Source organism: Vanacampus margaritifer, chromosome 14 (assembly GCF_051991255.1).
Source record: "Vanacampus margaritifer isolate UIUO_Vmar chromosome 14, RoL_Vmar_1.0, whole genome shotgun sequence".
In the NCBI taxonomy this organism is placed as follows: domain Eukaryota; kingdom Metazoa; phylum Chordata; class Actinopteri; order Syngnathiformes; family Syngnathidae; genus Vanacampus; species Vanacampus margaritifer.
The window spans coordinates 2,615,810-2,630,378 of NC_135445.1; the positions used below are offsets into that span (position 1 = coordinate 2,615,810).

The window sequence follows — 14,569 nt, forward strand, 5'->3', positions numbered from 1 at the left end:
ACATTTTTATCATTTTGAAAATTCTTAGGGTTACTTGCTGGACAGGTTTGATTTTGTTCAAGACAAAAACAACAGTCACAACAATAAAGTGGTTGCTATTCTTGTGAATAAATGTCTCCCTCTATTGGTCAACAGACATATACCAACTCTTAGAATGACTCCAAAATCTTGCAAACAAGTAAACAAACCTTTGCAGAAGTTGTCATGTCTTACTACGAAATGCCAACAATGGAGTGTCTTGCATAAGTACAAGTGTTGAATATTTAAGGCTTGGCTTGTTAAATGATGGAGGAGTTGAGCTCACCGCTCTCGGTGGACGGCTGCCGGCCGCGCAGCTCGCTCAAGTGCGTTTCGGCTGGCACGCTGATGGTGCGCCGTAAAACAGCAGCCCTGCCCGACGTGCATCTTATGCGCTCCTGCAGCAACATCTGGAGCGGAAGAAGACTCCGATCAATTGATCAGTCAATACATTGTTAATCAATCAATTCATAATTATTAGAAGTGCACCATGCCGAATGACCGGACAGTTTTTTTTTTAATATAGCATAGCCTCGTCACCTGAATACCAGAAAAAATTATGCATAGCCTTGTTGCCTAATGACAAACCAAAATATATATATATATATTTTTTTTTAAATGTAGCATAGCTTTGTTACCCAAACCACAACTTTTTTTCTTTTAACGGAGGATAGCCTTGTCACCTTTTATCCGGAGAAATGTAGCATAGCCTTGTTTCCTAATGTCCAGCTAACCCCCACCCCATTTAAAAAAACAAAACAAAAAACAAAACACATAGCAGAGCCTTCTTGCCTAAAAAAAAAAAGTAGCTCAGTTTTGTTGCTAAAATCCCTTTGTGTGTGTGTGTGTGTAGCATAGCTCGTCAAAGTTCATCCAGTGAAATGTAGCATAGCCTTGTTGCCTAATGTCCAGCCAACCCCCACCCCACTTAAAAACAAAACACATAGCAGCGCCTTGTTGCCCAAAAAAAAAAAAGTAGCATAGCTTAATGTCCAGCCAACACCCCCTCCGCCCCCTTTATTTATTTATCTAGTTTACAAAAAAACATAGCAAAGTCGTGTTGCCTAATGATGAGCAAAATTAGATGTCATTTTTGGGACTTCCTCTAATATGTGACCGGGTGAAATGCTCTGACGGGGTAAAAATGACCCATGTGCCGTAGGTTGGCCACCTCTGCATTGGAACAACAACACAGCCGTGGAACATGCGATAGAGGAGGAGTGTAAAAAGGGGCAATGGCATCGGCGTGCGTCAGGACTTTGTTCTTCCAAGCCTCCATCACAAACGTTCGATGGTAGCAGATTAGCTGGACAAAGAGGACAATAGCAAATCCACCTCTAAGCGTACGGAACGCAACCCCTTTTGTCCAAACACATTGTTTGCGTCGTAGCGCCCTCACCACACAAAAATAGAAGCAGCGGATATTTGAAAAGCAAGTACGTGACGGAACTGTACTGAGAATAACATTTCAGAGCGCAGACTTTTTCTTCCTTTACCTTTAACTAAACTAAAATCAGTTTACACGTAGCGGTTTTGGGCATGTGTATTACGTGGAGAGCTGGTAAAGTTAATTGACTAATCGACAAGTCATCGATTATCAAATTAATCAACAACTATTTTAGTAATTAAGTAATCGTTTGGAGCCATTTTTTTTTATTTGAATTTTTTATTTATTTAAAATTGTCTAAAAAAAAAAAAAAACATAAAATTGTCCAAATCCTTTGATTTCAGCATCTCAACAGTAATTGTTGACTGATTCCTTCATGAAAGAATTATTATTTTTATTATCTTCTGTTTAATCAACCATCAGGTTTTCACTTTGGGAAGCAATGACCAAACCGGGAACATAGTTCAACTTCAATCCCCCCCTTTTTTTTTCATCACTATATGTATATGAAGTACAAAAAAACACCAATCACTGGTTAATAAACAGTAATCAGGGGAAAATGAAAATGAATCCGATGAGTCGATTAATCAATTGAATAATCGATAGATTAATCGATTCTAAAAACATTCGATAGTGAAAGCACTAATTACAGTATGTGTGGCCGCACATAAGACTACAAGAAAAGCTTGTTGTTCTCGCCCTGAGCTCCATTCATGCTAGGACTGCCACTGCAGTTATCTCTGCTTTTGCCTCCACTGGCCTTTAGAACGGCGGGTGGATGTCGCTACCTGCTCTTCATCCACGAGCGCGGCGCAGCCATCCCGAACGGCGCCACGCTGCGGCCTCCACGCGCTTCGCTCGTCGAAAGATCGGCCACGTGACAGCCAGCGCCGCGACGGGCGTCGGACGTCTGCGGAGAGAAAGGGGAAGACGGACTTTATCGCAAGATTTTATTTACAAGCCTGTGGTTGAATTCTTCTCCCCCCTGCTTTGCTGTGACGTGTATCAGGCCGTGTTGCAATCTGCAATTCAATGACGGCGGCGGTGCAAGGAGAGATATGCGCCGCCATTCATTGGCCTTGTGCGTGTGAGTGCTACTGTCACGCATGAGCGCGCTCCATGTTACACTGTGTGGGAAAGATAAGCCGTGTTCCAATCAGATAGCAGATTGCCGGCCTCACCGTGCATTAGCATGCATTTGATCACTGCTGCCTCCTGGTGGTCGTACCGCAGATTAGATCAGCAACTACGGCTGGCTGTTTTGTTGTTGATGGTTTTATTATTATTTGTAACAATAAAAAGTGTAGGGAGTTCCCAGTGTCAGCATCATATTTTATAAAGTGGAAATTTAAATGAACCCATACATGAAATGTTCCCTGTATCTCACTGAGCGACAAATGCATGCGAATGGAGCTAATTTGGGGTTTTCGTCAGGCTTCGTGCAAGATTTCAAAAGATCTTTCCAGAAGGTGAAAAATGGTCTGAATATGGTTTGAAATGTCTTTGGAACAAGGAAAAACTATGAACATCTTACAAATCCTGATGAAAACCCTAAATTCGCTACATTCGCCACACCAAGTGAGATACCAGTTTTATCGGCCTTCAGATTCGTAAAAAGCCCGATGCCGATATTTGACATTTTGACAAATATCGGCACCGATAATCGGCCCGGCTGGTAATCGGTCTCTCCCTAGTTGTTAGGTTTGATTTTATCAGTCAGTTGGTTTGTGGTTAGTTGGTAAGTTTATGAGAGAATTGTTTAGTTAGAATAGGTGGTTGGTCTGTAGTTTAGTTAGTTGATAGGTTGGTTAGGTGTTTCCTTGGTTAGTTGCTTAGATTGGTCATTAGTTGGTCAGGTGGACAGTTTGGCAGTCAGTGAGTGAGTCCGTTACAGTATATTACTGGTTGTTTGGTTAGGATAGGGGATTTCATGTTAAGATGATTGCTTGGTTGTTGGTTAGATTGCTAGTTAGTTGGTCAATGGCTATTAGTAAGTCAGTTAGACTGTTACAGGGTTGGTCTGTTGGCAATGGTTAGGCAGTTAGCTAGTTGCCTCAATGGCTGTTAGTAAATCAGTTGGTTACTTAGTTGGGGAATGTGGATTAGTCAGTTAGTTAGTTCTTTAGTTGATTAGATGGTTTTTAGTCAGTTTCTGGTTAGTTATTTGGTTTAATGGTTGCTTGTTGGATGGTTAGATCGATTAGTTAGATGCTTGTTCTGTTTGTTGCTTGGTAAGGTCGTTAGATAGGGTTCATTGGATGTCAGTCAGTTATTCAGTTATCTGGTTAGTTGGGAAAGTAATTAGTCTGTTAGTTGGACGGGTAATTGTTCAATCAGTTAGTTTGTTCAGTTGAGTGGTGGGCTGGTGTGATGGTTGTTTGGTTGGTTATATTGTTATTTGTTAGATGGCTGGTTAGTCTGTTTTTATTTTGTTAGATAGTATGTCGCTGGTTAGTTAGTCAGTCATCGATCGGTCGGAGAGTTGGTTGATTGCCTGAGCAGTCAGCTGGTCAATTATTTGTGTTTATTCAAATATTTACAAATGTAATTTCCTTAAGTTGCTTGATTTGGTGAAAGCACTGGAGTTTGGTTTGGTCTGCAACTCGAGTTGCATTAAACTCAACGGCCATGAAAGCACCTTTAGAAGATCATCACGTTCTTGCTCTGCCAAGTTTGCCTGAAAATGTGCGTGTGGCGGCTTAGGCTGCTGACAAACAAAGCCGCAGCGATGAAATAAACATAACCTCCCGGGCCGGAACAAGCAAACGTGCTTCCAAATGTTTGAAATATTCAAAACGTCGAAGTCAGCGCGGAAACGAACAGGGAATCGTCACAACACTGCTGAGCAAGAGCACTTAGGACTAATGATGTGCGCTTGAAGGATTACCATGATAAGTAAATGAATGGATGTCAATGAGTCTGATTGTTTGTTTCGTGGTTGGCATAGCAATCCATTAGCTGATTATTGTTAAGGACGTCCTTTAGGCAAATTTGAGTTCAGTCAATCAGGTGCATTTTTGAACATTCCTATGAAGAAATTGTAGAATTTTTTTTGAAATACTACAAAAATGTTTTAAAAACGATTAACCTTTATTTTTCAATATATGTATTTTTTTTTTACACTTTTCTTTCTATCTTTCTCAAATAATATCTTTTAGCAACTTTTTAATTGTTGCAGCAAATGTAATGCGGCGCTAGCAAGCTGACCTGAAATCAGCAGCCTGAGTGATTGTTGCCGTGGTGACGCTCGTCGGAGCGTGGCGAGAAGGACGGATCGAGCCTCGGGCCGCAGATCTCTGAGGTCGGTCAGTAACAGGATCAATAAGCGGCTTCTCCGCTTCGATGCCATGGTTTTCAATAAGTTCAGGAATTTTGTACAGTGGCCCGTTCACTTACGAGCGTCCCAACTTAAAAGTTTTTCAAGTTACAAGCCGTCTTTAAGGTGGATTTGTTACTTTCCTTAGCGAGCAGGTACTATGGACATTTTTTTTTTCCTCGCCATGTTCCTCAATCACGAGAGTTACATAATCTTGCTGGCCAACCTGCTATGCTGCCACTGCTCCAGGCGCCCATGTGGCACACTTGAGCATAAATAATGCTGAGCTAGCGTTGCTAATTGCAAACGTCTGGCGGTACAAATATATATATATATATATATTTTTTTTTTTACAAACATCTGCATCTCAGAGCTCATAAATTTCCCTCTCTTTTATTATTTTATTGAAGTTTTTTTTTTTTTACAGATACAATTTTCCCATTAATATCATATATATATATATATATATATATATATATATATATATATATATATATATATATAAATAAAATTACTTAGGGCCAGGACGATTAATCGAATGATACTAGCTCTTTATATTATTTTATTTTTATTATTTTATTTTATTTAACTGCTCTAAGAATAAAATAAATATAACTTATTTTACCAAACAATAAAAAAATTCTCATAAAATTACAAAATATATTATGGAAAAAAGCAACCAAATTACCAATTTTTTTTTCAGTTAAAAAAAAAAGTATTGGAAGACAAAACATTTTTTTTCTTCGTAGAACTTTGCCATAATATTACTAATTGTATTTTCAAAATCAAAACAACTTTCAACTTTACAACTTTCTTTTTGGTAAATAGGGCAATATATTCTTTCAAGGTTGAAAATGTATTTTTTTTTAATACAACTATTCTTGAAACATGACTTTTACTCCTGATTTTTTTTTACGATAATATACATAAAGTATTAATCTAAAAAAAAAACTATTTTTATTATTAAAATAAATTTTGTATGCAAAAAATATTTTTTAATATTTTGACAATTCCTCCCAAAATTCATTCATTGTCACAAGATTTACTTATTAAAAATCTACTTTAAATCATTCAAAATCAGTGACTTCTAAAAAAAAACAAAAAAACTACACTTTCATGAAAACTAACACAAAATGCAAACATAGATAGATAGATAGATAGATAGATACTCTCTCTCACCTGACAGGTAATCAGATGCCACGCTGTCTTGTGGCTGCATCCCCATCCTTTGGCTCTTTCGCTATCTGCGTGTGCGCATGTGCGTGCGCGCGGTGTGTCAGCTCAGTGAGGGAGCAAGGTGGCAGCGATAATGACCACCAGCCAGGAGAGTGCAAGCGTCGCCCGCCCGGCCACCACCACTCATCTTGTGTACGTGTTGTCATCGTACGCAAAGTGAGTGTGACACAAACGAGTGTGGGGGGAGGAAGAGGAAGAGCAGGAGGGGAGGGGAGGGAGTGCAGGGAAGAGCCTGAGAAAGGGGAGGGAGGGGCCAGATTTGAGGAGAGGAGGAAATAAGAGGAGGTGGCCTATAGGGCCAAAATTACGTTTACCTCTCTTACACGCACCAAAAGGATTCTCATTGTAAAAAAAAAAAAAGAAGACACACACCAAAAAACTCATAAATACACCACAAAATTCTCTCACCTAAAACCAGAAAAGACTCCCATTCACTCCAAAAAAATCTCTCACGTGGACCAAAAAAAACCCCTCTTACCTACACCTAAAAACTTTTCACATGTACGCCCAAAAATCTTGCTGAAAACAGCTAAAATCACACCAATAAAATATTAAATATGAACTCCAAAATTCTCTTAATGGCACCAAATAGACTCTCCGCAATACACGCACCTAAAAACCCTAATGGGCTACAAAAAAATTCTCTCCTTACAATATAAAAAAACCTGACACAAAATAACACTCAGACAACAAAAACCTCTCATCTACACTTACAAAAATCTCTCGCCTTTCTCTCTCTCTCTCCTTTGCCCCTCTCACATTCTCGTTCCCATTCCCCTTAAAATCTCTCATATTCCCTCTTACATCATATCTCCCGTTAATTCCCTCTCTTACATTATCTTTTGCTCACAGTTTTTTAAAGACCCTCAAAACTCATACTCACTCCACTTAAAGCTCTTGCACACACTCACCCATGAAAAAACACTCTCACAACCACGAAAAAAGAAATTACATCAGTCATACAAACTCAAAAAACTGCACAGTTCACAGAATTAAAAACAAAATCTCCCAACCTCAACAGAAAACCTCTCACACGGAGACAATACTGCTCACATAAAAAAAACTCTCACATTTACAAAAAACACTCACGCGACAAAAACAAATAAATCTTGCACTCATAAAAAAAATTATTGTTGCCCAATAAACTCTCACACTTGCTCTTTCACAAATATTTCTCCCACACACTTCTCCAAATGATTAAAAAAATACTATTTTTTTCTTTTGAAAAATATATTAATAATAATTAATTTATAAATATTAATTTATTAAATGTATAAATATTTTTCTTCATAAATAGTATAAATAAAATAATAACTTCCTTGTAATAGTATATCTTTGATAATGAAAACATGACTATTCATCCAACATTTTTTTTTTAAAAATACAACCTTGTATGAAGTAATTGAATGTGTTAAGTACGTTAAGTGACACAATGACCGCTGGCGTCAACTAAATCCTTCCGCATGAGACAGAATCCGTCCAACCACGTCAGGCTTATTTCCATCCGCATGGCTTTGGTGGTTACGCATTAATGCAAACGCTAATCTGCGTGTGGCGCCGCTTTAAAAGGCGATGGAACTTCGACTCTCGACTACTATCGGGAACATTGACACGCATTTGCAAATATTCCTTCCTCGTTGACCCCTGGCTAGGTTTCCACGGTAACCGTGAATGTGCACCGTGATGTGAAATTTGTTTGGCGGGGGGGTCAGGTACGATTTCCGTGGTCACATACGTGCTTATGAAAACATCAAAGACCATTTACGAAGGTGTTGGAAAGACAAGTTGAGTCTTCATAAAGTGTGTATTTTCAGTAACATCAAAGACAAGTTAGAGTCTTTAAACATAAAATACACGTTTTTGTAAAAAAAAAATAAAAAATTGTAAAGAATTATGAATTTTGGAACCATCAAAGATCACATTAGAAACCATGTACTGTATGTGCTTTTGTAAAACTCAAAGACGATTGAGTTTTCACCTTTTCAAAAACATCAACGACGAGTTAGTGTCTTTAAATGACATAAAACACTATTTTGTTTACATATTGAGTCGTTGTGACCACCTGTGTATTTCTAATCATCAATAACCGTTTAGTCTTCAAAGAGCATTCATGATTTTGACATCAACGATGATTATAATCTATAGCGAACAAATTATTTGTATTCATCACACATAACTTACGTAGCAAACATTTTTTCTGTGCTACTTTGCTTTGCAAGTTCTAAAACCAGTGAACGTAAGGAAAAGTGTTTCTATAAACATTAGTGCGGACATTTCTTTTAAAGTTATTGTTACAACTTTGTTGGCATGTCAAAAAAAAAAGGGAAAAAGGATGATATCAAATAAAATCCATAAAATTGCCTCATCCTGCAGCAATACTGTGCAGAAAACAGCAGAGGGCGCCACAGCCTCATTGCTGCACTTCATGCAAAACTGGATGCAAAATGCAATTATAAACTACTGGACGTGCAAATTCAAATTGAGAGCATTTCACTTAATCAAGTGCATGTCTTATAACGTATGTGTATTATTATCTATTATATTAAAAATCTATTTGTTCTGACGTCACCAGATGTGACTGTTCTATCCATAGCCTTTTGGGTCCATTGATCGTTTTTGTCTTTCTTTTCTATGAGTGCAGTGTTGAAAATGTCGGACTAACATTGTTTTCTAGCTACAGTAGTAAACACCTGTTCCAAAAAAAATAAATACAAGTAAAGAAATAAAGTACAAATTATCACACCACAAAGTGCATTTTTACGCTGTTTAGAACATGAATTACGTTGTAAAACATGCGTTTTGAATTTGAATGAGGAGAGATAACGCAATAAAAAAGTATGCTAACAGTTAGCTTAGTTAGCCGGTCCGCTAGCGTAAGACGCTAACGTCTTAAATCTTTATCAACATTTGCATTCCCCAAAACGTACAAATTGACTTATTTACACTTCATTGCTTACGGGGGAATTATGACCACAAATATGCACTTACAGCCTCAGGCGGGCGGCGAGGGACATGAACACTCCACCAGGTACGTGCTGCTCTTCATTAACACCGTTGAACACTGACGTGACGTCAGCTCTCAAGGCAGTCTACACATTTCACCACTAGAGGCTTCTAAAGGTTAACAGAAATCAATGCGAATACAACGAGGGCTAAAACTTCTGTTCTGTAGTTGCCAACATATCCACACAGGGGCGCTGTTGCTCCATGCCGTTCTCCTCCAAATGCTCCCATGCTTCTTCTTTTTTTTTTTTTTTGAATGAGAAATCAGTGGACTGTTTATTTAGCACACGTAAGAAGAAGAAGGGGGAAAAAATAACTAAATGTAAATGCGACACGGTGAGATGCATGACTCATCTCACTCTGTCTTCACAATTCCGAATGGGGACTCAGACAGGCAACAGGGGGCGCCAAATACATCACAGCCCGCCCGCACTGCCCTATATATATATATATATATATATATATATAAATAATAAAATAAAAAAATGCCTATCTCCAACACATTAGTGCATATTTGCCCCTGTAGAGGCAGGCGTACTTTTAAGTGGTGTCTGTCTGTGTAATGAGTGGACGCGTTCCAGCACCGAGGCTACGAGCGGCAGGTGGCCTCTCGTCTTCAATATTCCAAAAGATAATTTATCTCCTTTTCCGGTGGCTTCCTTTCATTTGCCCGGCTAGTTACATCTTGGGCCGGCAAGACTCGGCAAAGAAGATGTCATTAATCTCCGTTAGGGGTGTTAAAAGGCAGATGAAAATTTGTAGGGGGGAAAAACACGCTCATGAATGTGGAAATTCAAACCAGGACTCATTTTAAAGGAGCTAAAAATTTGTTATTTGCAAACATCAATGGCAAATTTGGGTCTAATCCTCAAAGACAATTTTTGTCTTGTAAAACTATTTACATCTTAAGTAAGGACCGTTTATATCCTTTAAACGAGCTAACATTCTGGAGCATTCAATGAAACTAGCTTTTTAAACCTCAAAGAGAATGTAATCTTCAATTAACCCTACATTACTATCAAAGACTAATTTGAGTCTTCCAACTATTTGATTAACATCAAAGATACTTTAAGGTCAACAAAGAACCTAACAAATATTCTGTAAACATTCAAGCCAATTTCATCATCAATTAACTGAATGCAACCTATAGTGATTTTGTAAACATCAAAGACCTTTTTGTCTTCAATTAACCAAATTTAAACATCAGGCAGTTTAGACTACCGAACATTCACGCTTGTTAAACATCAAAGGCAATTTTGATTCTGTGGTGAACTTAAATGTAGCTAACGTCCAACAGATTTTGTAAACATCAAATGCAAGTTTGTAAACATCAAAGACAGTCAAGTCTTCATCAAACTTAATGCATTTAAAAAAAACATGAAGCATAATTCAATCTTCAGTGAGTTTGTATTAGCAAAGGCAGTTTGGCATCTGTAGATGATGAAAGTTTAGACCCTATAAGGACCCTTAACAGTTTTGTCAAAGACAACAACAAAAAAATACTGTACATATTTCACCAACTTCATTGAATAAAGGGTCCATGTTTTTGTCAACATTGACAACAAAGACAATTCATCGTCTTGAGTGACCCTCCAATTGCGAGAAGAGCAAACCTTGTGAATTCCATTTCAGTGAGGGACATTTTACATAAAAGCACCCGAACAGACCCCCCCCATCCGTATTCTTACGCTCTCCGCTGGCATGTCATTTCCAAGCATGCCGGCATCCCATAATGCAGTGCAAAGAGGTCGCCGTTAAGACTTGAGTGATGCATAGCAACGTTCTAAAGCGAGGTCACGCAGAGTGGAAGCACCGAGGGGCTCGCTCCACTTGCCGGCGGTCTCAGCTCACTTGGCCGCTGCCGTCGCAGAAGGAAGACGACACGAGACAGCCTCAGGACACTTCCAGGGACGGGATTAAGTCCAAATGGGGGGAGACAACAGACCTCGCAAAGAGCTTCATTTAAAAAATAAAAAAAAAAATAAAAGTGGCGTTAGGTTGGATGGGGGAGGCAGCTTCACCAGCAGTCAGTGGAACCCGGCGTCCTGGACGGATGTTTCAAATGTTTTCTACAACCCTCATGACATCAAAGACAGTCAAATTATGTTTTTGTAAATACCAAAGACATTGTACTTTCTAAGACATCATTCAACAAACTCAATGTACATGTTTGTAAACATCAAAGAATTACATTTTCAGTATCCAAAGGTGCATTTTGTGAATATCAAAGACACGTGATTTTTTTTCAACGCACCTAATGTCCACATCAAAGACAGTCTTCAGTCAACTCAATGTACACATCAACGAAAACGAAGTCTTAAAAACGCAACGTTTTCTAAACATCAGATAAATCTTCAATAAATGTAATAGACACGTTTCTGTATGTCAGCATCAAAGACGGCCCTCAGCAAACGCGCTGTATGTTTTTTGTCAAAGCTAACAACAATTCCATCTTCAAAGATCCTAACATACATTGTTAACATCAAGACAAATCAGCCTTCAAAGAAAAAAAAAAGTTTTTTGTATGACATCTTAAATAAACTTTACTGACCCGTTTTTCTAAGCATCAAAGACATTTCCGCGCAACATACAAGTCAATGCTTTTGTAGTCTTGGATGTTGCTCAGGAGCATTTGGCGGACTTTTCACTCCATCACGGCTGACTCGAGCCTGACATCGCCTCTAAACACCCCGCCCCCCACCCGCCCCCCCTCCCAACCTCGGCTGACAAGTAGAAGGGGGAAAAAAAAGCCCCCGGAGTAATGAAAGCTCTCCCCTCTCAGGGATCAGACAAACAGCATATCTTGTCATCTTCCCTCCATTCTGCTCTTCGATCGCCACCTCCTTACTTTCCCTCTGCCCTCAAAGTCACAACAAGAGCAGCGCACACCAGAGCCATTTATCAGAAACGGGGGAGAAAAAACAGAACGCCACGCCGTTTATTTCTCCCGCCGACTCCCCGGAGAAAAGAAAAGATTACCCAAGTAAAGTATTTACGTTGGCTTAGCAACCGAGGCAAAGTGTTCATATCCAAAAGCGCGAGTAAAGCATCTTAAGCCCTTCTCTCGCCAGGAGGGGGGAGTGAGAAAAAAAAAAAGTCCAGGAGCATCGCCTTCTCTGACAAAAGCATGAAAGAGCAGGAAAGCGAAAAATCCTCCGGCAATCCTTGCGGACGAGAAATAAAGCAAAAAATATGAAGCCAGGCTTTTTCATCCCAGTTTCTCAGACTTCTTGGAAGCCACCACAAAAGCTGCTGTAGCGTGCAAAACACAAAATAAGGCAGGTAGGGATAGGGAACTCTCACATTTGGAAACTCTCACAAAACACCAGCAAACTTCAAGCTTAGAAAATCTCTGACATACATTAAAACAATTATCACACAAAAAAAATCTCAGTTTAATGGCCCCAACCCCCCCCCCCCCCCCCCCCCAAAAAAACTCACACATACCATAAAAACCTCTCTTTCACACACACAAAACAAATTTCTGATACACACTCACAAAAACCTCTGACATGGTTTTAAAAACCACTCACTGAGGAAAGTCTCATAGTTACCATATTAAAAAAAAAAAAAAACTCTCATCAAACAAATCTCTCACACACACTACCCCCCCCCCCCTCTTATACACTCACCCAAAAAAACTGATTGTCTCACACACAAGAACTCTTAAACATACTAAAAAAAATCTTATATGCACACTCCAAAAACAACAAAAACCTCATGATGATTTTGTGCGAATGTGAGACAGTGTGAGAGAGCGAGAGCAAGAGCAAAGGAGAGAGAGAGAGAGAGATTATTGCATGTGTGAGTTTATGTCTGTACGTTTTTGTGTGTAAGGGATTCTCATCACTAAAGAAAACCTCACCCAAAAACCTCGGCAAAGTGTGAGAAATTTGCTGGTTTAAATGAGAGGTCACACACAACAGTAAGCACTCACACTTCAAAAACACTAACATAGACCAATAAAATCCTGCGTGTGAGAGTTGTTATGAGAGTTCTTCTGGTGAGTTTTTTTTTAGTGAGTGGAAGCATTTTTTTTTGCTGAACGTGAGATGTAAATGTTTGGTTTGCATGAGAGGTTTAAGGTGAAACTGATACTTTTTTGTATTTATGTGTGAGAGGTAAGTTTTATTTTATGGGCTGTCACACCACCTCACACAAAACACGGCAAAGCAAGCACAAAATGTGTTTGCGGTTTGACCGCGGACGGAGAAGGAAAGCCCCAAGCCAGTCGTACTTTTTCCTAAATGGGTTTGCACGGCGCTGACCCAAGGCGTGGCGCCTGATTGGCCGCCAAGGAGAGCCCACTGCCTAAGATGGAGGACGGATTCCGGGGCAGGTTGAGGACTTCTTATGGCGAGTCAGCCGGAATAAACCGAAGGACTTTTCAGCATCATGTAGTAGTTGACGGCTGACTTTTTTGTAGTGTTGGATTCCATCTCAATGGACCATGTGACCAACTGGGAACCAATCAAGTCTTCCCAAAGTTTTTGTTGCTTTTTACCTGTCTTTTTTCCTTGTTTATCTGCAGGTTAACCGAACAGGTAAAAAATAAATTATTGGCTCATGTTTACCTTATTTTTTACCATCTCCAACCCCTTTTCCCACCTACGAGCCCTCCATCAAATCCCTTCACCGGCCTCTAGGGGCTCTCTGGTGAGAAAAAAAAACAGGCTTGTTCTTCCTCTTCTCCTGAATTGTTTTCCACCAGGGCCCGCTCGCTGGAGCTGCCGTTATTATTCAGCCCCTTTTCGTCCGGCTGCCGACAATTAACAAGAGCTTAACCACCAGAAGAAATCCCTTTAAAGCCACGCTAGGACGGAGACGGCGCGAGTAAACGGGAGGGAGGAAAGGAACGCGGGATCTCTTGATTTAAAAGGCTCTTTGCAACTGCAATCGATGCTAATGAACGGCTTGATCCATGATAAGGAAACAGCTAGCGTGTGCTTCTTGGACCTGATAAGGAGCTTTATCAATAAGTGGGTCAATAACCTAGGAAGGGCGGCTGCAATGATCGGGTCACTGGGGTGCGGAACGATGGGTAGGGGCATCTGTCTCGGACAGGAGGGTGTACGGCATGGATATGAACACGAGATGGCTCGTCCGCGCTCTGAGCCAATGGGAAGACACATAAACACAGGGCGGCCATCTTGGGACAGGGCTGCTGGATCACTCATAACAACAGATTGCTCAACTCTCCCAAACGCTCAACCGATTTTCATTTTTGCTGTTAGATATGACACAAGAGATGACACAAAGACAATTAGCCTGAATCATAGCCACGTTAATAAGGTTTGTAAAAAAAACAATCCGTGCTGAAATCCGTCAAGAATTCAGCGAGTTTGGAGTATTTAAAGGGGTAGTCAACCGTAAACATTTCTTGACAATAATATGTTATGTGACCTCACTGATTAATATTACATTTAAGAGTTATGAAGCAAAATCCAGCCATTTTTATCCATCACAGGGGGCGGCCATTTTGCCACTTGCTGTCGACTGAAGATGGCATCAATTGTGCTCAGGGCTCAGGCAACGACCAATCACAACTCACCTGTTTTCTTCAGTCGGCAACAAGTGGCAAAATGGCCGCCACCTGAGATGGATAAAGA

The 14,569-nt window shown here is 39.8% G+C and overlaps 1 protein-coding gene across 5 annotated transcripts in view; it reads right to left on the reverse strand.

The window, feature by feature from the left end:
- dab2ipb (DAB2 interacting protein b) overlaps positions 1-9,046 on the reverse strand; it is a 76,055-nt gene extending 67,009 nt beyond the window's left edge. For 3 of the 5 annotated variants that reach the window (XM_077586262.1, XM_077586263.1, XM_077586261.1), the window contains exons 1-3: positions 5,901-6,970; positions 2,194-2,315; positions 305-428 (exon numbers count right to left, since the gene is read on the reverse strand). In XM_077586262.1, the coding sequence (XP_077442388.1) occupies positions 305-428; positions 2,194-2,315; positions 5,901-5,946 (292 nt within the window). In that variant the 5' untranslated portion in view covers positions 5,947-6,970. Of the gene's footprint in view, positions 1-304; positions 429-2,193; positions 4,921-5,900; positions 6,971-8,945 lie in introns of those variants that run through there. The other 2 variants (XM_077586264.1, XM_077586265.1) reach the window with 2 other exon arrangements.
- Between the last annotated feature and the right edge of the window lie 5,523 nt (positions 9,047-14,569).